The 23,561-nt window shown below is 40.9% G+C and overlaps 1 protein-coding gene across 1 annotated transcript in view; it reads right to left on the bottom strand.

The window, feature by feature from the left end:
* The window catches only part of Arhgef26 (Rho guanine nucleotide exchange factor 26), a 98,626-nt gene that overhangs the window by 25,745 nt on the left and 49,320 nt on the right, over positions 1 to 23,561 (bottom strand). Inside the window, exons 6-10 of the mRNA XM_055596871.1 lie at positions 15,953 to 16,105; positions 12,436 to 12,565; positions 9,401 to 9,475; positions 8,154 to 8,243; positions 6,492 to 6,646 (exon numbers count right to left, since the gene is read on the bottom strand). Of these exons, the coding sequence (XP_055452846.1) occupies positions 6,492 to 6,646; positions 8,154 to 8,243; positions 9,401 to 9,475; positions 12,436 to 12,565; positions 15,953 to 16,105 (603 nt within the window). The remainder of the gene's footprint in view (positions 1 to 6,491; positions 6,647 to 8,153; positions 8,244 to 9,400; positions 9,476 to 12,435; positions 12,566 to 15,952; positions 16,106 to 23,561) is intronic.

Here is a 23,561-nt window from a genome sequence, read left to right as displayed (position 1 = left end):
ACACCCTCCTGCAGCAGATATCAACAAGCATGAAATGAGGCTCTTTGCATGGGTGCAGAAAGTGAGCCGGGACTCCAGATTAGCTGTGGATAGAAAGGAGCTGAGCTCTCGCTAATGAATGAGCCTGGAGCCCCATCCCCCACATATCATGTGAAAATCAAACATCTCTATTGTTTGAGCCACTGTTATTTTGGAATTCTGTTGTAAGCTTAGTCAATGACCCTATGATGAGTTTCCCAGTGAAGAAAAGGGCGCACCAGATTTTCCAAGCCTTCATTTCTCTCATTTGTTTTGGGACAGAAAGTGTGAAAAGAGGTGATAATTCAGTATTTTTAGTACTTAAACTATTTTATATGAGGTCACATTTACTGGGAGCCTAAAACATTAGTCAATACTATAATAAAAATAAAAAGCAAGTAAAAATTGCTTCCGTAGATTAGTTTTACAAATAATCTCAAGTTTTGTAAATTGAAGCTATGTGGCATTTTCAGAAATATATGGGTTATGTTCCAGAAAATGTCAGAAACCACATCACTAACAAGGCCAAGATTTGTTCTTATCAGGGTTAAGTAATCATAGTATTAATTTAGGAACTGGGGATGTGGCTGAGTTGGCAGAATGCCTGCCTGTCATGCACAAAAGGTTGAGTTCTATACCCAGAGCCATATAAAACCATGGTGGTCCACACCGTAACCTCAGCACTATGAAGGTGGGGGCAGGGGGATCAGGAGCACAATGGCTACAGGGGCAAGTTTGAGGCTAGCCGGAGATACGTATTGAAAGGAAGGAAAAGAGGGAGAAAAGGAAAAAAAAAAGGAAAGGAAAGGAAAAGAGAATGAAAGTTTATTATTTATAAAGATAGTGCCCAAAACAAAGAAAGACATAAATGTCCTTCCTGACGTCTTGGCCAAAGCGAAACTGAATGACAAGAACACACAAGGAAAGATTCACAGAGACACACAAAAAGAAAAATTCACACATCAGCCACATCTCTACTGCTGAGGACACCGTGGCTGTGATTCAGCACCAATATCCTTAGATGGACCCTAAGGAGAAATAAACTGGATCATTGCACCACCAACAAGCTCCCTAGGGCCACTAACTTTCCCTTGAGGAAGACAGAAGACAACCTGTACCCACAGTGGAGGGCAAGGTCAGACTAAACCAGATTCTGAGATGCTCCAGACATGAGACAGAATGAATAGTGCATCCAAGCTATGGGGCTTTTCTATAGCCATCTGTGGTAGTTTGAATGAAAATGGACACCATAGGCTCATAGGGAGTGGCATTATTTCAAAGGATTAGGAAGTGTGGATTCCTTGGAAGAAGTACTGCTGGGGTTGGGCTTTGGGATTTCAGAAATCCAAGCAAGGTCCAATATTCTCCCATCCCAATCCCCCACCCCACCCCTACCTGCTGCCTTCGGATCTGAATGTAGAACTCTCAGCTCCTTCCCCTGCACCATGTGGGCCTATACAATACCATGACAATGGACTAAACCTCTGAAACTGTAAGCCAGCCCCAATTAAATGTTTTCCTTTATTAAAGTTTCTGTGATCACGGTGTCTCTTCACAGCCATAGAACACTCACTAAGATAACCATCAGTCTGACTGGCTCATCCTTAATACTCATTATATGAGCATTCTTACATCACAGTGCCTGGCTACACACTGAAGACATGAAGGTCAATATGAGACACAGGCTCATAGTTGACATTAAATGTTATGGCAAAAAAAAAGTGCCCAGTCTCATTGGATCACAGGGAGACAGAAAACAGACTCCAATGGAGGTAATGATTAATGTAAACCTAGTAGATGAGAATATTGCCTAGAAAAGGCCTGAAGTGAGGAGAAAGCATTCTAGGAGAGAGTAAAACCTGTCCTGGTCCTGGTATCTGGAATACAGTAAAGGGGTACAAAGGAAAAAGGAGGAGGTCCCAGGAGATGAGATCCTTGCAAACCATTTGTGCTAAAAGTAAGATAAGATGGTAGGTTTTGTGTAGATGTAAACTAAATAGATTCATCTTTTACAATGTATTCTGAATGTGAAAGGTAAAGAGCCAGCAGGGGAAGAGGCCTGAAAGCCATTGGGTCTATCTTATTAAGGTATAAGGGTGGTGGTCGGATGAAAGAGAAGGCACTTCATAAGCTAGAGAGCTTCAGACCAGCTGCATGTGGGAGCTCAGCAAACACAGACAGTGAGGTCATCTGTGAGGCTTACCATGGTACCTAGAAGAGAGAGGGTCCTTTGACAAAGAAAGGAGTGGACCCAGGAGGAGGAGAGATTGGAGAGAGAAGGTCTAGATATGACAGTAAACTGTGAAACCACCAGAGAAGTTCAAGTCACATGACCATGAGAACATTCTGAAGCCTATTAAAAAATGGGGCCAATTAATGCAACATGTGGCCCAGAACTGCCGTAGGACCTCACTGCACATTTCTTTTAAAGATTTATTTATTTTATATATATGTGTGTGCTCTGTTTGCATGCACAGCAGAAGAGGGAATCAGATTCCATTACAGATGGTTGTGAGCCACATGTGGTTGCTGGGAATTGAACTCAGGACCTCTGGAAGGGCAGCCAGTGCTCTTAACCACTGAGCCATCTCTCCAACCCCCTCACTGCACATTTAACGGTATTTAAGTGAGGTGATGGTAAGTGGCCAGGGAGGGTAGTGCGTTGGACTATATGCTGCAAAGACGCGTGATGGAGTCCTAAACTCCTGGCCCTTTGAAAGTTGCCTTGTTTAGAAACAAAGCCTTTGTGAATGTAGTCAAGGCATGCTGGATCAAGAAGGCTCTGCATCCAACAACTAAGTGAAGAGAAGTGGGGGAGCCAGAGACACAGAGGAACATGGCCGAGAAGCAGGCCCCATGGAAACACAGGCAGCCTGGAAAGCATGCTTGGAGTCATTGGGAGCTTGAGGGGGGCAGGTGGGCCTCTGGACTCCTAAGCCTCTCACTTTCTCGTACTGTGGTACCGCAGTTATGGGAGACCAGCTCAGGGACAGAGCATCTGCTCTCAGATTCACATAGAATTAGTAGAAAAACTAAGCATATACAAGGCATTAAATAAATATAAGATAAGAAACTTATATTTACTATTTCCCAAACTTTCAGAGTCTTAACCAACTAAGGTCTTAGATTTGGTTTATGCATTTCAAAAATAGGACCAATCATACTTAACTCCATAAGGCTGTTTGTGGGTTTTCTGTGTTATTAGTGTGTTATTATCGGCACATATTAGTTCCTATGTGTTAGTACATATTAATCCACTACTACCTAGTAACCTATCATGTTTATAATACCATCGTACTATTACTGCTGTGTCAAGCCATGCACACACCAATGCTATTCGGAAATTAGAGCTGGTTTAAGGTCTGGTGTTGTTCTGAAGTGGCTCTCACCCAGAGAGGCATTAGGCAGCACCTGGAGAAGGTTTTGTTTTCACAGTGGGAAGGAGTGCTGTTAGCAAGACAATGGGTAGACACCACAGATTTTGCTCAACACTCCATCACAGAGGTACCCCACACGAGATGCACATGTCAACACCGCTGAGGTCCAGATATCGTGAGACCCAGGTAACTTCCAGTTACAGCTTCAAAAACCAGAGATTCACTTTCTCAGCAAATGTAGTCAAATCAGATGGATCCCTTTGAAATTTGGCAGAATAAACTATTAATAAAATGACTAATAGGCATCCCAGATAAAAATTCTTACAGTATCTTCTAATCTAAAAAAGTAAAAAGAAAAAAAACAGAAAGAAAGAAAGAAAGAAAGAAAGAAAGAAAGAAGAAAGAAAAGGAAGAAAAGAAAAGAAAAGAAAAGAAAAGAAAAGAAAAGAAAAGAAAAGAAAAGAAAAGGAAAAGCACTGTCTTTGAAGACTGGCCCATGGGTTGCAGCAAACTGTTCTACAAGCACCCACTGTATGCTGAAGGGCCACACACTCAGCAAAGTAGGAAATGGGCCTGGTACACAGCACCTGCTAGTCTGGATTGGAGGAGCGAGAATAACAAACGGTCCTCCTGTGGAGCTATCTTCAGTAGCTAGAAAGGAAGCCGCCTATTCGGAAAACTAGCGGAGAGTCAGGAGCTAAACCCCCGCCTAAGCCTTGTAATTTCAGTCAGTGGGTGGATGAGCCCCAGAGAGCTGGCGGAGATGAAGATGCCTTATCTCTCCCTCCTAGCCATGTCTGAATTACTGCCTGACTCAAAGTGGTTATCTCTTGTTCTCTGCTGTCTTTGGCATGCAAAGCATCTGCAGTTCCCTCCTTGAAGCTACTGTGTAAATATAGCAGTACATACTGTACATTTCACACCCAGCCTGTTTACCAGCCCTCTTTCTCACAGACTCCCGTCATGACCACGCAGAATTTCTAATGACATTTTGTCACTGGAGAGGACCTTAGAGAGATGATGAACCTATTGACAGGGCAAGAAAATATCAGTTAATTAGGTTCTCAGGTTGCCCTCTTTATTGGGAATATATATATATATATATATATATATATATATATATATATATTTCCTGTCATTAAGATTACAATTTCAAAAATGCTTGAGCACATGAATTTGGCAGAGCCAGATCAACATGAAACATGATGGCAAAGCTTACTGAAGAGAAAAATCAGCTGCTAAGTGAGATGCCATTTGCCTTAATTCTGTATTTATTGACTATTCTGTGCAAGTTTCAAGACTAAAAACTGTATTATCCTGGTTTTGGAACTACCTCTAAAGATGATAACTTTCATCAAGTTGCCAGTCAATATAGTAAAAAAAAAAAAAAAAAAAAAATACCCCTGATATTTAAAACTGACATGGCACTGTCGATTTTTATTCCGTCATTCAACTCAAAAGATGAGTTAAACCCTTGGGTCAGCTGTCAGATGTTAGCAATCGAGAGCACTGGCACCAGAGCGGCACAGATAGTTGGGCTCCCTAAAACTTAATCGATATTGAATGCCAAGCATGGTGGCACACAGTGTGATCCCAGCATTGAAGAAGCCAAGTCAGGAGTGATTGACAGAGGCTAGCCTGGCTACATAGTGAGCTTAAGGCTAGCCTGGGTTAAGTAGAGAAACTGCCTAAGATCCCAACAACTCCAAGAAAAACACCGGTATGAAAGTCAGGAAAAGATGCCCTGCTCACTAGACCTTTGGGAAGAGGGAACGTCAACTAAGCAAATGCCTCCAGCACACCGGCCTGTAGGCAAATCTGTGCAGCACCTTCTTGATTAATGGTTGATGCTGGGTCCCTTCCACAGTGGACAGTGATGCTGGGTGGTAAAAGGAAGCCATGGACTAGCCAGTAAGCAGTACTCTTCCATGGCCTCTGCATCAGTTCCTGCCTCCTGGTTCCCGCCCTGTCTTTTCTCCGAGATAAACTAGTCTGTTGAAATGTAAGATAAAATAAACCCTTTCCTCCTCCAGTTACTTTCGGGGTAGACCACCAAACTTTCTGTTCTCCTGTCATAGGTACACAACTGAACAATTCATAACACTATCTGACTAAAAAGCAGTTCATTCTCTGTTTTGTTTTTAGGTTGACTTACCAGTCTACATAGTCAGCAACTCAGAACTAGTATTAGAATAAATCTCCCAGGATGAATTTGGACATTTATTTAAGATTTTCATAAACCCTATTTCTACTGCTAACATTTTACCCTCTGAACTACTCATTCCATCCTATGACATCAATTCATCCATTTCCCTTCATGCATGGAAATGGCCCACAGTTTCCCATTTTTATTTCCACTCCACAGTCTAGCAAAGATGTGAAATTTATCTTATACCAACAGGAAGTTGCTTTGTATCCCTATATGTACTGAGCAATCTCATCATGTAATACATGTGATAGAGAATGTTCGCTGTAGAAAAGCAGAGGTAAGGAGTGTTGTAGGTGTGTGTGTGTCTGTGTGTCCTAAGAACAGTTAGAGATAACAAAAACTGTAAAGATAAGGCTTTATGGTATTCCTCCTGGTCATCTCAAGAAGAATGGAAATGCAAAGCAGAAAGGCAGAAGGAGAAAAACACTTTACCATCCACTGAGGTGCCTCATTCCCCACACGGAGGGAGCATGCTCAACACCTGGCCGTTTATGGGCACACCTAGGTGCATAACCACTCCAGACATCTTTTACATTAAGTCACAAGGCGTACCGGAGTTGCCCCTAGCATCTCCTTAACCATCTGTTTTGATTTGTACAAAAGCCGTATCTGAAGAAGTTTGAAAACTGCTGTTGGAATACAGTGCGGCCTCCCTAGCTGTGGGGGGAGCCCGGAGTGTTGTGGGTGTGTCAGATGCTCAGAGTGCTGGTTTAGACTCTGTGAAAGCTCACTCAAGGGTGCCTGGGATCTCGAGCTTCATAATCCAGACTTAACTAGGCTTGCATTTAGAGACAGTGAAAGCCAGCTGTGATTATGATTCAACGCTCAGGAACCCCCAGGCTTTAGAAGGATGGTGCCCTAACCAGCAACACTCGTTGGTTGCTCACCTCTTCTTCTTAGTGATAATGAGCACGTCATTGAAGAGGAAGAAGTAGACTTGCTGCTTGGACATCCTCTTTGAGAACAGCACCGTGTCTTGCACGTAGGCTGTCAGCTCCCCTCTTTTCACCAACCACCGTGATGAGGAGACGAGGGGGAAGGGCTAGAAAGAAAGAAAAACTCAGTGCTCACATCCAAGGGAAGGCCAACAAGACATTATAATCTTTTGATAAGCATCATTGTTTTACAGGCAAATAATGTTAAAATGCAACTGGAGGTGGCACATTCTCCAAGACAAAATACCATTTATTTTTCAACATCAAACACTTATTCACTTGTCGATACAAAACTGAAGCCACAAAAAATATGTTATTGGGCAACAAAATTATGAGTTTTCTATTAACTCTGAACTATAAAAGAAAACTGGAGTCACTTAAAATTGAAAAACTTAGTGATGAAATCTATCAGGTGTTATAAGTATCTCAAAGTAGAACATAGACAATATGGAAATCGACTGACATCTACAGGTACCAGGGGACAAGTCTAAAAGTCAATATTCCCTTTATGAACTACAAAAGGACTTTTGAAGAAAAAAAGAAGAAATCTAAAGAGCCATATTCCCAAGAGGACCTGTTTTTAAGTTTATGGAGCTTGCACTGTGTAAATACATCTTTGAAAACCTCATGCCACTGTCTGGCTATGAAAATGGAGTCCTTCTCAGGAACCCTCCTAATCTTCCAGAAAAGGCTGCATCCAAGGAATTACATACTACCTTTTCTTTATTCAGCTTTGTTCAAACCAACTGGAAAGCTCTCAAAACCACAGAATAATTTGTACCCCTTAGAGTTCTTCCCTTTTTCAAAAAAAATGCATTACTAGAAATGCATATTGCCAAAAACTTCATTTAAAAACATATATCCACAAAATAAGCAAAAGTTCCTAGATACGTAGAACACAGGCACAGTAATACGGCACAGCAGATGTCATCCTGTTAAGTGAAGAATGATTAAAAATAGCTAAAGGAAATTGAGGATATTAAGGAGGAAATGAAGAAGCAAGAAAGGATTTCATGGTTTTCCAGCTTTAAAAGGGGCTTTTATAAGAAGGTTGTCCGTCAGCTAGCTATGAATTCAGCAAGGAAGATGAAAGATGATGGCTAAACACAAGCTTTCCAAACTGGCTTGTAAGGGAGGCCATGGAGCTTCCAGCCCCTTAAATCTGAACCACAAAATTATCTAACAGGAACAGCCCTGTGAGGTCAACAGAGAAAGATTGCTCAAGATAGCTCTGACCAGTGCGCTTAGGAATTGCTACAGAAAAACACAAGTGTCAGGTTAGGTCCCTGGGAGCTGCAAGGGCCGGGAGCACAAGGCTTTGTACTTCAGCCCTGGATCTGAACCAACAATGCTTGAAGACTACTCTCCTTTATCAACTATCACCTTCAGTCACTTTAACTCTCTGGTGGCTTCCTGGAGAAGGTCATACCTTCATGGCCGGGAGAGAAGCCTAGAGACTCTCCTAGGCATTGGAGGAGTCCTCTGTCAGCTTCTCTTCTCAATTTATAATCTTTCTTTGAAAAGCTAATTCCAATTTACTTTGTTGGCCTCAACTTTATCCATTTAGATAAGATTTAGGCAGCAGTAATAAAATAAACACAAACAGAAGGCTACCTTAATTTTAAACTCCAGCTGGGAATTAATTGTGTACATCATCTCCGTCCTCTCCATCTTCCGGGCTCCTTCATTGCACAGTCGTACCAACTGGGAACACAACACGAGGAAAGTTAAATCTGAAGAGAAGCCTCACTTTTTTACTTTATATGGCCCATTCTCCCCCAAGAAATCACATTTTCAATTTCAGGTCTCTCCAAGAATCATCTACACTCCAGAAGTTCCCGGGACCCATTTCTGTTAGGTAGAGAACACACAGTTCTACCCAAGAGGAACACTCTGCCCAGATATGGATTGTGCAACCAGGAGTGACCGACGCAGTTGGGGGTCGGGGAAGAACTCGGAAGATTTTCAGAGATGTGTTTCCTTTGTGGCTCGTACCCTCCACCAAGGTTTCATCACACATTTTAGGTCTCTATCCTGCTCTTGTCTTCAGCCTAGCCCCATCTTTACCTATGAGAACCCCAACTCTACCTCAGGGCAAGCTCCAGCTCCTTCTCTCTTCCAGAACAGAGCAGCAGGAGGCAGGAAGACTACCAACTCTAAAGGCAAAAATCTAAGCAGTGTCACATGTAAACCATGGGACCACAAAGAGATGTTGGAAGAGGGAAGCCATAGTAATTCTTCAGCAACACCCAGCTAAAGGAAGATCTGTTCAATTAAAAATACTGGATTATGTGCAAATAAGTGGGATCATGGGCCTTTGATGAATACTTAGTATGACCATAAACTTTGCAAACTGGCTTTTAAAGATGAGTAAAACAATGAGGCTAAAGCTACCAATGAGTTCTTCAAATTCTCCAACACTTGTATTTGGATCTTTCCACACCCAAGGCACTCTATTCATCCCGTGGTTCATAGCTATTCTTGCAGATCTCAGTTAAAACATCACTGAATTCCCCTCCCACATCGCTCATCACTCTTCACTGTAATTCTATTTAATGTATGCCTTTTTATTTATTTTGCACATACCATGAATACAATAACCACACCTGCCTTGTCAGCAAATATTTAGAGGCCAGCACTGTTCCTCATATAGTAGCTGATACTCAATAAACATTTGTTGGGTGAGAGAACAAACAAATATTGAGATACGTATGGGCACATAAACCTGTCTGAAAGCAGACAACATACAAAATTTATGTTGAATACGGCTGCAGATATCTCAGTCTTATATAGCGAGCACAGACCTGCTAGACTCTTCCCAGCTTTTTACACAGTTTACTGTTACCATGAAACACAGTTACCTTGCTTACTTCCTTTAAGGCCCTTTTGCAGACTTCATACTTTGGAGAGTCCTTAGGTGTTTTTTGACAGATAGTCTAAGGAGAAGTAAAAAGAAGCAAAATCAATTGATATATCATATGAAAAAAAATAAATTACTATTTAGCCATTTCCTTTTGTTCATAAAAAGCATTTTTTTTTCTGGGCACAATATTAGAAATAAGGATATTAAAATGCAACTAACAAAACAAGGAAATATTCCTTAACCACGTAGAGCCTAAGGTAATCCAGCTAAATAACAGGGAAAGCTTCAGAGGTCAGTTGGTTGGCTGACAAATCTCAGACCTGCCTTATGCTAGATATTTGACCATGGGCAAGAGACTGGCTGTAGATGGTGCCACTTTCCTCCTCTTCAAAACTGCAGGGATACCAGATATAACACAGGCTATTCCAAGAGGCTGGTGCTTGTCTTGGTTTTTGTTGTTTTGTTTATTTGTTTTTATTATTTTCTTTGTTTAGGGATCCAACCTGGCCTCACCCCTGCTGAACAGGCACTCTACAGAGCCACCGCCCCAGCCCTGTTCCAAGAGTTAAATGGTAAGTGATCTACACATCTTATCTAAATGCCAAGTACACTGGTGGCTCCCATCGAAAGAGAAGTTACTCTGACGATCAATTAGAGGTAAGCTGAACTATGAAAGTCTAAAATATAAAAATGTGAAATCCTAAATGTTTAAAACTACAAAGAACCAAACCCCAAATGGAAAACTCCACACCAAGGAAATGTTTCATGCACAAAATAATTAGATACATATAACTGTCTTTAGAGTATGCATAGAAGGTATGCCTGGAAAACAACCGAATTTTATGTTTAGGCTTGGGCTCCTTTCCCATGGCACCTCATTATATATATGAAACTATTCCAAAGTTATTCAAAATGTAAAACACACCTCACTGCAGGCATTCTTAGTAAGGAACGCTCAGCTTGTACATGTAACTTTGAAAGCTCAAGGGATCTGTCTAATTGTCTTAAAAGTGTCCATTCCCTTAACAAATTTAAGTAAATTTCCTAGTGAGGTGAAATGTAATAGAGCTTGAAACACATTTGATTCTGCTTGGTTTCTCACCTATGGGGAACAGATGAGGGCACCAGTCATCAGGCAGGGGCAGAATAAGGTTGGTAAGTAGCAGGCCACTGTGCCCTAACTACAAATGAGTGCAGTGTGTAAATCTGGAAGTCTGCAGCGGGACTGCCACGCGAGACGAACGTGGAGTGCATCATATGTGGGGTAATAGTAATGATGCTCCCCTCAAATTTTTGCCCTGCTATAAGCAATGCATTTATACTATAACCAGTTCATATATACAAATAAATTAGCAGGGTTTCTAGAAAGAATATCTAACCTCATTATGAGCCAAATATACATCTAATGTGTGTGTGTGTGTGTGTGTGTATATATATATATATATATATATATATAACTGTTCTATTGCACTTTTAAAACTCTGCTCATGATTCCAAAATCAGGTTTTCTCCTTTAATGCTATAAAAGCAATATGAAGAATATTGGGTTATTTCCATGAGAACAAATATCCTTCACTGAAAACTGTATAATAAAATTTTACATAAAGTTATATGTATACATTAATTGAGAAGACTGGCTACAGCTTCACTCAAAATGTCCCAACAGGCTGTGACACAAAAGCATAAAAACCCACTATGTAACCATGCCGTAAATACCAAGCACTGTGCAGTCTAGGGTATTAGAAATAGGATTACTATTCTGTTTAACCAATTATCTCCAAATTTGGCTTTGGGTAATTAATTATTAATGAATTCTATCTTCAGATAAGATAAATACTGATCTTTAAAAAAATAATCAATTGAATTTCTCAAAACATCAAGTTACTCATTGGGCCACTGATGGACCACATATAAGACTTCCAAGATTATTTCTTCTAGAGATGCTTAGCTTGGATTAGTACAAATAAGCTAAGTGACACTACACGGAACTGGCACTGTGAGCCATGCATTTCTCAGGATGTGTCCCCATCATTAACCAGCTGTGACTATGTTTATGCAGGAAATACTTTCCTAAACGACAAGAGATGGGGAGGAGTGGGGGGACAGGGAGGAAGTAAGCACAGTAGACTGGGGTGACTAAGAGAGGAGAAAGGAAGAGGTTATGAATTATAGCTCTGAAGTAACTGATAAGGCTGTGATACAGCTGTGACAGAGTAAGAAAATGACGATCATCACATGCTTCGCTGTCCTTCGAAATCTCGCTGCTGTCTGAGAGCATCTCAGCATTTGCAGTACAATACAGAAAATGGAGTATACTTTTGCAACTTTACCCAATTATGTATCTCTGATAAATTTTTACCCTGTGCTTTGGTCTGTAAAATCAAATACATAAAAACTGATACCCTGCCAACATAACGACCCAGTTTTAAAGTACATCTGTGACAGTCTGTCCTAATTAGATCAGAAGATGCTGTCTGCCCACTGGCTAAGCAGGGCCTATCACAAGACAGATGGTATTTGTCCCCTTCCTTCAGCACATCTTGTCATTTTTCAAAGTCAAACTCTTGCTTCCATTATCATGGTTACCTAATACCAAAAGGAGGCTGAGATTTTAACCCCCTTTACACAATGCATGGCACAAACTACAGGATTCCCATTTCCAAGTGAAACTGGGCCCAAATCATCTTGGAACATTCAAGATGGAAGGGAACTAAAACAAAGTGACTTGTTTGAGGTCTCATGCTTAGTGACTCAGACAAAAATCCAAGCATCTTGACTCTAAGAAGCTAGTATAAGTCCCATTCCAAAAAAAGTGGGTGATGTAAGCAAGTTTTTCCAGAGTGACCACACAAGTATAGATTAAAGATAAACTCCAGCAATCTCAAACAGGACAGACTTTGCCACTGGACAACATCTTCTCAGTTAAGGGGATTTATAAAAGAGGTACGCATCCATTTAAGCAGAATAACAGTAATTAATCGGATTTTATAGTGGCTGATATTCAGAAAACAAAGCCACCAAACCATGCCTTACATCCATCAGCAGGGGAAGGCGAGTCACCCTCTGCATGGGGAGAATGAGAAAAGATATCATAGGTAGGTTCCTGCAGTCTTCATGGGATTCAATCCGTGACAACACTTCCTTAAAGGAGGGGTTGGTGGCTCTGCAGGGGAGACAAAGCAGAGAGAAACTTCAAAATACTCCCTTTGCAAGCTTGAAAGCAAATAGAAACCTGTTACCGAATACTGAGGTCAGTTCCCACATTACCAATGACTCGTCAGTAAATAAGCCAACATACACCATAATACACTGGGAAACACAGGTGTCTTTTCTGTCTTTTATTTTTAATGGTAAACGTAAGCCGCAGTGCTCTAAAACAATATTTATAAAACAAAACCTATGCACGAGGCATTTGTAAAAGTGAGATGTAAAGGCGAGGACATAGTATGCTCATGAAGAACATGTCAATAAAGAGTTGGAATTAACAAATCGGATCTTCATACTCGATCATATACAAACACACACCATCAATACAATAATCATCCTTCATACCACTGCCCTGATCTGGGCAGAACCAAGAAAAATATTAGTAATAAGATTATCGATAATTAGATTATTAACTAATAATTAACCAATGAGTAATATTAACAACTAATTGTTAATTATCATAAATTATATCATAATTAACAATATTAATGAATAATATTTGTTGTTATAATTAATAATTCATAAATAACAAATAAATAGTAATTAATTGATGATAAGATTATTAAGGTTATTTTGACCTTTCCAAAGATCTTCTTTCTAACAAAGAAAACTCTTTGGTGTGTTTTTGCTTCATTGTTTGGGGGTTTTAGTTTTCTGGAGAGGGATGTTCTCCAGGCCGGCTTTCAGCTTGCAATCTTCCTGAGTCCTAGAATTACAGGTATGTCTAGCCAGGAAACCTTTCGGCCACATATGCCAGAATATCTCTCTTCCTGTCTTACTGGGTTGAAAAGGGCCATGATCCCGGCATATATCTATTAGTGTAGCCAGGTACCCCATACACAATTTTAATGGAGCTGTTCAGAGAACCCTAAAGGGGCATGAGGTGGAGGTTCTAAGAGAACGGAGCTTGCAAAGGCTCTTGACTTGCCACACACTCAACAACAATAACAGAATGAAGTCAAACTGAAGTTTTCTGACTCTCAGTCCCACCTATCTTTCCCTCACTTCGCTCCTGCAGAGGTCTGCAGCAGTCCTCATGACAGCCACCGGGCCCCTCAGAACCAGAAAGCAGGACAGCGGTCATGATTATCATTTTGTAAAATCATATCATTTGAAAGTTAGATGATGTGATTCAAGGCTACTAAAAATAAAAGTGTGAAACATACAGAATACCAAATTAGGGAAATTGCACAGAAATGTCTTGTTTTCATTTTGTCACTGGGAAGATTTAGATATCCTTTTCTTGGCAGGTTTTTTTTTTTCTTGTTTGGTCTTGTGCACCCTCCCCACTCTGCCCAGATAGGGTTTCTCTGTGTAGCCTTGCTCTGTAGACTAGTCTGGCTTGAACTCACAGAGATCCGCCTATCTTTGCCTTCGAGTGTTGGAATTAAAGGCATGCACGCTGCCCCCACCCCACTCCTGAACAGTTTAAAACGGGTTTTTAGAAAATTCAAAACAAAGTTCATGTAAGTTATATATTTAAATCACACAGGCCCAGGCTCCTCCCATACCCTGGGAGTTTTGGTTAAGAAGTCTGTGATGAACTTGAGAATCTTTGTTGCTTAGGCTTTGAGGATTTCTGGGGGGTTTGAACCTGCAGCTGAAGTAGAAAGTCACTGCTCTAATCTTCAATGTCCCTAAAAGCACAAATGCTAATTTCCATGTAAAAGCTCCCATGATGGTTTGATTAAGGTAATCCAGACAAAATCTATTTTTGAAAACCACATAATACATGGCAGTAAGTATTCACTTTTATTTTTTTCTAATTCCTGCAAAACATAATGAAAAGCAGTGTTCTCTCGAATTCATGGTTTTGCTTTCAAGCATGAACCTGTACGTTCAGTTACAGGGCCCTAGTGGGGTATGGGGCAAGGGAAAGTGAAAAGTGTGATTTTTTTCTCTCTGGGACGTTCTGCAAAATCTGGAGACACTTTTGGCATCAAGTGGGTAGAAGCCAGGTATTGGGCTAAATACCCTGAAATCACTAAGAAGCCACCAGAACAGACTTAGCAGCCCCGAAATCTCAAAGTACTGCACATGTGCAGTTTTGCACATGACAAGCCTAACTGGGAGGTGGCCGCTGGGTGTTTCCATCCTACTCATGAAGCATGAGATGGAGATGTTGTGGGGAGACCAAGATCGGGGGTAGGCATTGAAAATCTCAGCTGGAGAATGGGGGTTGGGAAGAGTAAGACAGGGAGTAATGCTTTTTGAAACAGAGGTTGGCAAGGAGCCAAACGGCAAACAGGTAGGTCCAGAGTACCTGGGTAACATGCTTAGAAGTGCTGAGCCAGGGATCTGGGTTCAGAGGGGACCTGATTGCAGGTCCTGTCTTGAGGGAAAGGCTTTCTACCGGCTTCTTCCAAGTTTGTACCTGAAGACAGTTCTCAGCCATGCTGTTTTGCCATATGAAACCCAGGTGGGCAAGGTTTCCAGCCTTCCTCTCCCATTTGTTAATCTTGGTGTTTCAGTCTCTAGGTTCATATTCTCCTGGCACACTGTCAACATCCCCTCTTCAAAGACCTCACACCCAGCCTGAAGTGACCAGAAGAGCCTCCATAAATGTCACTTCTCCAAGGAAAGAAAAGACTGAGAATAACAATAGCCAGGAAGTCCCAAACTGGGTTTATGGTGGAGAACTACAGTATAAATTAGCTACTTATGACAACTGGGGCCTATAAAAATAAATCAGTATATAAAGTGCTCAACACTTCTTAATTCTTTCAAAGACAAAGACAGGCCTGTACCTCACATCCAAACTCTCAATAATCTACAAAGGCAAAAAGTGTGGAGAGAAACAGAATGCTTGACTACTTCTTGTGGCAAAATTAAAATCTTCAAGCTTGTCTTTTTCTTCTGTTCTTTTAAACTCTCGGACAGCAATTCATCCCTGTCTATGCAGGGAGGGGGAAAGGAGATCCTGCAGTTCCTATAAACAGCTTACAGAAGTAAGGGAAATCGTGGAAACTAGTGTCTGGCTTTGGTCCACTTAAGAACCCCCCTCTTGCACTCTGGCAAACTGCTTAATGGCCAGTTACTGGCTTCCAAAAGTGGGAGCCTGAGTGATGAGTCAAGGCTCAGAATAACTGAGAGGAGGAAAGGGGTGTGTGTGGCAGGGGGGCCAACAACAACTTCAACATACTTTAATTTTAATTTTCTAAATGCTTTAGAGAGAAAACTCTCCAGAACCAACATCTTCACTCGAAAAGTAACCCACCTCCCAAAGAGGAAACTGTCTTCTAGGAGGCATGCCTATGTCCGTGACCAACTAATCTTTATCAATGAGCTCTAATCAAAAGTGAGTTAGATGATGAAAATTGGGGCAAAGGACAACCCTGCTTACAACAACTTCTGCAGCGTCCTCTGTTGGTAGACTTCATTGGTGCAGTATTTCACATAGGGATCAAATGTGGATGTTGTGTGCTTTTCTACAATGTCACTTATGTCATCTATGAAGATGTTATTCTGATGTCTTGCTTCCAACTCTGTAAAGAATCTAGAAGAAAAAGGAAAAGCATTTATACTTTGTCTATAAACATTAATAGATAATAACAATTATCCCCATGTAGGGTTTAAAAATAATAACTGTTTTTATTAAAAAGATTAAAAAGAGATTTAATTAAAATGTAAAGATATTTTTAGAAAGCAAAAACAAAACAATACCCCTCGTACAAGGAAAAAAAAACACTGAAAAAAATTTCTAATTTTAAATCTATTAAATACATCATTGCTTTAGGTGTTGATCTTAAAACATTGACAATCCTGGCTATTTCTCTGCCTTTGGACTTTAAAAAAAAATAAACAGATTTTCCTATTCTTAAGAACTCTTGCTAATGGAGGAAGAGTCTATAGATTGTTTATAGATTGTTTTGCTGTGCACATGCTTATAGATCATGCATGTTTGTATTCCCAGTGCTGGGCAGGTAGAGGCAGAAACATCATGAGTATGAGTAACCTGGGCAGTCCAGCAGGTTCCAAGCCAGCCTCTGAAACATAGTGAGGTCCTGTCTCCAAACGGAGGAGAAGAAATGTATATAGGAAAAGCACCCAAGTGAATGCTGACAAAACGAATCTGAAAGGAACCCAATCTCATATGCCCTTGCAAAAAAATACCACATTATTTTAAACGTATTAATATGCACAGTATTTACTATGTGCCCAATTTAATTAGGCTACAATTCAGAGTAATCAGATTTTGTGTATGAGGCAGGTGAACAGTAATTTAAGGTTTATTGATTTAGTTATTACACACACTTTACACACAAGCATAACCATTGGCTTATCAATAATTTTTGATGGCTCTTTTGGCTACCATGTCTGAATCGTCTCATACCTGTCTGAATCTGTGCTTTCAAAACTGGGAGACTGGAATTCAATAGTTAGAGTATATACACCAAGACATGATCATGTACTACCAAAAACTGGTATAGAAAAATCTGTGTTATATGCCAGGGAATATTAACTCATTAAATAAAAAGCTGACTAAAAACTATCCTTCCCCTTTGGATGTGCACAGCAGTGGCTAATGGGAAGCATGGGGCAAATTACAATAAAGCATAGGTATGTTAGAATAAAAAAATAAAATTGGTTTTCATCCCTAGTTTTTTGAACACAGCTTTTAAAACCCTTGGGATCTCCATAGCAATAAAGACTCTCATATGATGGTGGGGAAGCCTGGGGGATGCAGGATGCAGACTGATGACCAGAAAAGCCAAGCCACCTTAACAAAGCTGGGGTTTTCAGACCCTCTCTCCTAGTCTCTACGGAGGGACAGAGCTGGAATTCAGGTTCATTTACTGAGGGCTTAAGATTTAATATGTTCAATACAATGATACCTTTATGAAGTCCCTTAAGCAACAGGCTTCAGAGAGGGTTGAACATGCTGAAAGCTGGTTGAGTGAGTGGCAGGCCCAGAGAGGGTATGGAGGCTCTGTGTCACTTGGGCCATCCTGTGTCCTAAGTAGCTCTTCATTTGGCCCTCCCTTCTTAATGAGCTAGTGATAATAAGAAAAATCCCTCCTGTATTCTGTGTGCTGCTCTAGCAAACCAGCCAACAAGGAAGGGAGTAGGTTTGAAGGAACCACCCAACTTTGTAGCCAAGCAGGACAAAGGTAGTGATAACAGGAGACCCAGAGAAAAGTCCAAAGGTGAGGTGACTGACTACTCAGTAAGTATGGGTGAGGAGGCCATAGGCTGTGTCAGTCACCTGTGAAAATAGGATGGTACAGTGGGAGTAGAGGAGAGACAGGAAATGGCGAGTTTACGAGGCTGAAATGCAAGCCACAGAATAAATAGGCAGACAGAGAAGCCTGCAGGACAGATGGGAGTTAGACTGCAAAAGTTTAGCTGTGTGATCCCAAGAAAAATGAGAATATGGAAGCCAATAAGTCATCAATCATAGACTAGAAGTAGAACAGAGAGAAATGACAAGACAGAGAGCCAGCAGGCCAGGAAGGTGGATGTGAGACAATAATACAGAGGGAATACAGATTGGGCAACAATTTGGAGGTAAAAGGAATAAAATTGAGAAACTCAAGGAAGATGCTGGGGTTTCTGAGAAAGCAGAGCAGGTGGGTCGTTAAACCCAGAACGAAGACAGGAGCTTTAGGAGGAGAAGCAGAAGCAGTAAGGAAGCCATTCATTCTGCCTGGATGATATCTAATGGACAGCTGAAAACACACATCTGTGAGAAGTCAGAGGCCCTGGAATGCAAGGGTTAGGACATCAGGGTTAGGACTGGTTCATTTTCAGTGGAATTTCACATAAATGCCAATATTTATAATTGATTTGAATCCAACTGTTTTAATGCAAGTTTTCAGAAAATATTAAAAGAAAACTGATAAGATACTGCAAGTAATCACCATGCAAATCTAAAATATAAATATCTTACAGGTTAATATCCTTTATAGCTTCTTGCCTATAGCAATTGTCAACTGCCTAAGGAACATAACTTGCACAAGCAAAATAACAATACTTTGTTTTCCCTAATGAAGAGGAAAATGTCATTTATATTTGCCAAAATACAGGATTGAAAACAAGGTAGTAGTGAAATATCTGTTCATGCAACTTCCTTTAATACAACATAAACCACAAGCTACAGAGCTTTTATTTTGGCATTAGCATAATAGGGGCATAATGTAAAGTTTTCAACATTAAAAGAGCTATTGGTTATTTGGAAAATTTGTATACTTTGCTAACCAAGCTGAGCTGCAAAAAGACCAATATATTTCTGAAGGTGTCATTGCACTAGCCAAGAAGGGCTGGTGATTTAAATCAAATGTGCAGCTAAGGGGAAGCACTGAGATTCTGAATGAACCTGGACCAAGGTTAAGGAGCAAATCTGGCAACAATTCTGAAATGGGAATTTGGACTTTGCCTCTGTGAAATCTCTTCCCTTCTCAACAATACTGAATTCTTCCCTTCGTATAAGCACCACCAGCCAGAATGTCAACCAAGCTGTACAGACACCCATCCCCAACCAACACTAACCATACTAACTTTCCACACCATAAAAGACATTGCAGGCGTGGGGCAGACAGAGGGGTCTCCTCAGAACACCTCCCTAACCAGAAACCCTCGCTCGCTTGCTCACTCAACATAGTGGCTATTAACACAGCATTATCAGAGTAGTTCATTCTGGCAGATTCCTCCATTGCTTCCAGAAACTGCTGCCTTTTCAGGTGAGTGTCTTAGACAACAGTCGGATCACCAAAGGACCCAAGCTCCCCCTGTCAGTTAGTGGGAGTTCCAAAGAACTCAGTTAAAGAGTCTGTTTGAAGAAAGCCTGATGTAGAACATAGTCCTTGTGCATAAACCGTACCTCGACATTTCCCAGAAACACAAAGGGCTAGACATTCTTCAGTCTGGGAATGGATTGCATGAATCTAAGAGCTGTTGCATTCTTAGATTGTGGCTGTATTTCTGAGGAGGACACAAAACCAAGAGTAAAGTAATTGTTTCCTGGATGCACAGTGCCTGCACTTAAGTTAGCTCCCTTTGCCCTTGTAGAATAGATAGAATAGAACCAGGAAGGTGATGTAGCCATGGCCACAGTCCATTACTGACCAATAGGCTTCTTAATAAAATCCTGAACTTTTCAGGTAAATGTATGAAACTGAAAGTTGTTATGCTGAGTGAGGCAACCCAAACCCAGAAAAAGGATCCATAGACCATCTCTTATTTGTGGATTCTAGCTCTGAATTTGAGTATATAACTTGAAATATCCATAGAAGTTGGGAAAGCAGAAAAGGACTGTGGCGGAGGACGGGAGACAGGGAGAGAAAAGGAGCTCTAGAAAGGGAAATAGTAGGAGGTAAGCCCCATGAACATGAATGGGGTGACAGGAAAACAGAGGACTTTAATTTGGGAGGAAAGGGGTTAACACTAAGCATGTCTGAAAAGCCATAGGGCTATATATTATTTTATAAGTTTCATTTTTAAAAGTGTGTGTGTGTGTGTGTTTTAATGGAACTACACAACATGGAGTGATAAAGTCATACACTATCAAGTAAAAACCCCAGTGCCAGGTACGAAAAGCCTCCCTGCCTTTCCAGTTATTGGTTGAGAATACATGACTATCCCCGAAAACAACATGGCTAGAGCCACTGCCTTTGGTTGCCCTCAAGAACTTGTAGTAAGACCTTACTGCCGAAGATACCACACACCCAGGACTCAGGACATGGAGGAATCAAGCTGCAACTGATCAGAGAGCCATCTTACTAGGGACTAGCTTTCTGGATGTCCTAAGCAAGCTGTCAAGGGAAGGAGCAATGGTGTAAGAGTGGCACTTGTTTCTTGGACTTAAGGCCTGCTCAATAGGAGAGAATTCATGTCTAGTACTGTAAACCCAACCAGCTCCCCATGGCTGGAGAGGCCTTAGATCTGAGAGGACAACCTAACTGCCATTTTCTTAAACCAGTATAATTCCTTACTGTATTCTAAACACTTACACCTACAGATAAGGGTAGCTTTCATTCCTCATCAAAGCAGCTTTTTTTTTTTTTTTTTTTTTTTAAAAAAAAAAAAAAAACAATAGAGACTAATGCAGAAATCTACATCTGGTCAAAATACAGAAGGTAAGTGATTTTTTTGGAATCCAAACCCAACTAATACATCCACAATGCAACGCCTACCCCCAAGACTTGGGGGAAATTGAGGAAGTGGAGATGGATAGACATGTAAGATGTAAAGAACTAGGATGCCTGTTGTTAGGTTGTATCCCCAGGGATGACAGGGAAAATACACCCATAAAATGTCAACAAGATGGCGTCCCAAACAAGACTAGAATACTAACAACACCAGCTGGCATACCAGTATGAACAAGAAAATCCATCTGCAGAAGAGATTGAAACACTTAGCACAGACCTAAAGTTGGCTTTTCGGAATATTCCCTTTGCCTAGCACTGGGCAGCAGGCTTTGGTGGGTGTCAGGGAACAGACCCTTCGTAAGCCCTGGTTAAGGCCAGTGCTTCATGCCTCCCATGCAGTCTCAATGTCATTCAGTCCTCACGTTTGCCTCATGCGACAGCTACTGTAGCCATTTTAACGACAAAACCAAGGTATAGAGTGCAAGTAAAAACTCTAGGCAGCTGAACTTCGGTATGAAGCCAGAGATAGAGACCTTCTGCAACCCCAGCCTGTGGTCAAACCTGTAAACCTGCTGTCTCTGCTCTCCTGATGGCTCATCTTTCTTACCTGACAGTACTGGCCAGCCCTCAACACACACACCCAGGAAGAAACCACAGCTGTGACTAAAAGGAATAGTTAGTTTCCAAGGACAGCTGTTGACTAAGGGTGTTATGCAATCAAAGACTGAGTGGCCTTTCCAGGAGACCTAAGCCATGGCAGTATGTGAGGACAGCACCATGAGTACCTGAGGACAGCTCAGCCTCCAGGAAAGGTCATCAGAGGATTGAAGCCAACAGTTGGAGCCAGTCCTGGACCAAAACACACGAGCTCAGTCAACAGCATCCTGTGCAAATACCCGGGAACCATTCTTTTCCCATCACTTTGGTCCCTTGCAGCCCTACCCTTTGCCCATTGAACCCCTACTCACAGCTCAGATTACATTCCTTATGCTACTGGAACCCTCACCAACTCAGCTGGGTTGCATTCTGTTTCTTGTGTTATAACTTTACTAGATGATCTTCTATTATTCTTCACTCTTTCTACTGCAATCACAGCTAAACATTTTATAATTCTCTAACACTAAAGTCAAGGGGGGAGGTGTTCTGCTATGTTCACTATTATATACACAGGACATGCCCTTAGGTACTTGAACTTTGGAGACAGTCGGTGTTTGATAAGTAAATAAATGGAGACATTAATTTAATTTATTGTTTTAAAGTGAACAGTATTATAAAGTTGAAATTTTCTTTCTTTTCTTCCTTTTTTTTTTTTTTTTTTTTTTTTTGCTTTATTGTGATTTTACCAAGAATGTACTAAGCAAAAATACAAAGTTCTCTTTCTTGTTTTTCTCACTAGAAAATAAAGTTAGCATGTATTTACTGATGGTGGGCAAGTGGAGCTTTCAGAACTACCTAAATGTAGTTATGGCCACCACCACAGATGCAAACTAGATGTAGCAATGTCCGTCCCTGAAGACACAGACTCCCAGTATAAGCTTTGATGGCCGTGTCAAATGGAGACATGGTGAGACCCAGTGCAGTCTGAGTTTCTTCAGTGACAGCTGTACTTTCTGAAAAACCTGCCTGACCAGCCCTTCCTCACCCAGTCTAGGAAGTGTGCCAGCAAGGCAGAACAGCCCAGCATTCCCCAGCACTCCAGCTCTGGAAGAACAGCAAGAAGAGCTCTGGCAACCATCAGCGCTGTCCTGTGGCCTGAAATGGCATCCTTTAAAAGGCTTTTCCTTCATTAACACCCATCTGCCTAAAGCAAACTCAGCTCACTCCTGGACTTCTTCACATTACTGTGCTGTCTGTCAACCTAAGCTGTCTGTCATTTTCATATGGTGACGGTGACTCACCAGACAGGATCACAATCAGTCAGACTAAAAACATGTAACAAACCAGACAGAATGCACATACATGAGTTGCTATTATATTATAAAAATATCTTCCCTGAACAGAAATAATTCAACACCTATGTGCTGCTCAGTACTCTATCAGCACTGCCTAAATGCTTGGTATCCTATCAGAATGGGTTTATACTCTGCTATAGGCAAGTGATATATATAATATATATAAAGTATATATTATATATAATATTATATGTGTAATATAATATAATAATTATATGCATAATATTATATGGAATATAAAAATTATATAATTTATTAAATAAATATATATTAAATATTCTTTGGTATATATGGTTACGTCGGCTCTAATGATATCAATTTGTTTTAACACACTGGACTGAGGGTAGCAAACACCTGGCAAGAAATGCCAACACCAACCTACAACAGCCATCATCAAAAGACTGAGGCCCAGGTCTGCAGCTTGCATTCTAGGCAGTCATTGTCCATCAATCCAAGTCAAAGACAGGATGAAGCTCATCCTGTCCATCACCAGACTACAGCTGAGGAAGTGTGAGCTGGTTCCACAGAAACACAGGGCTGCCTCACTTCAATCAGAAGACCTTACATTCCGATCTGGAAAAAGTTCCAAAGAAATCTTCCCCTCGACACACACACAGGCAGACAGAAAGACATTCTCTCTCTCTCTCTCTCTCTCTCTCTCTCTCTCTCTCTCTCTCTCTCACTCTTCTTCCATCCCATGCTTGAGTGTGTGAGTGTGTGTGTTTCTCTCTACCTTCTCACATTCTATTTCAGCTTTTTATTTTGAATCTGGGCTGATAATAAAATGATAAAGCTAAAGCTAAGTGGTTTAGCATAAGAAAAAGTTCTAAAAAAAGAAACTGTTCCAGTAGCTTGCACTCCCCATTTTATTTCATTTATTTTTTTTGTGTGTGTGTGGGGGGAGGCATGTGTT

This window comes from Psammomys obesus, unplaced genomic scaffold, assembly GCF_907164565.1.
Source record: "Psammomys obesus unplaced genomic scaffold, mPsaObe1.curated_primary_1811, whole genome shotgun sequence".
NCBI classification, from domain to species: domain Eukaryota; kingdom Metazoa; phylum Chordata; class Mammalia; order Rodentia; family Muridae; genus Psammomys; species Psammomys obesus.
The sequence above is the reverse complement of the archived record's forward strand: the minus strand, read 5'-3'. Positions and strand labels throughout refer to the sequence as shown.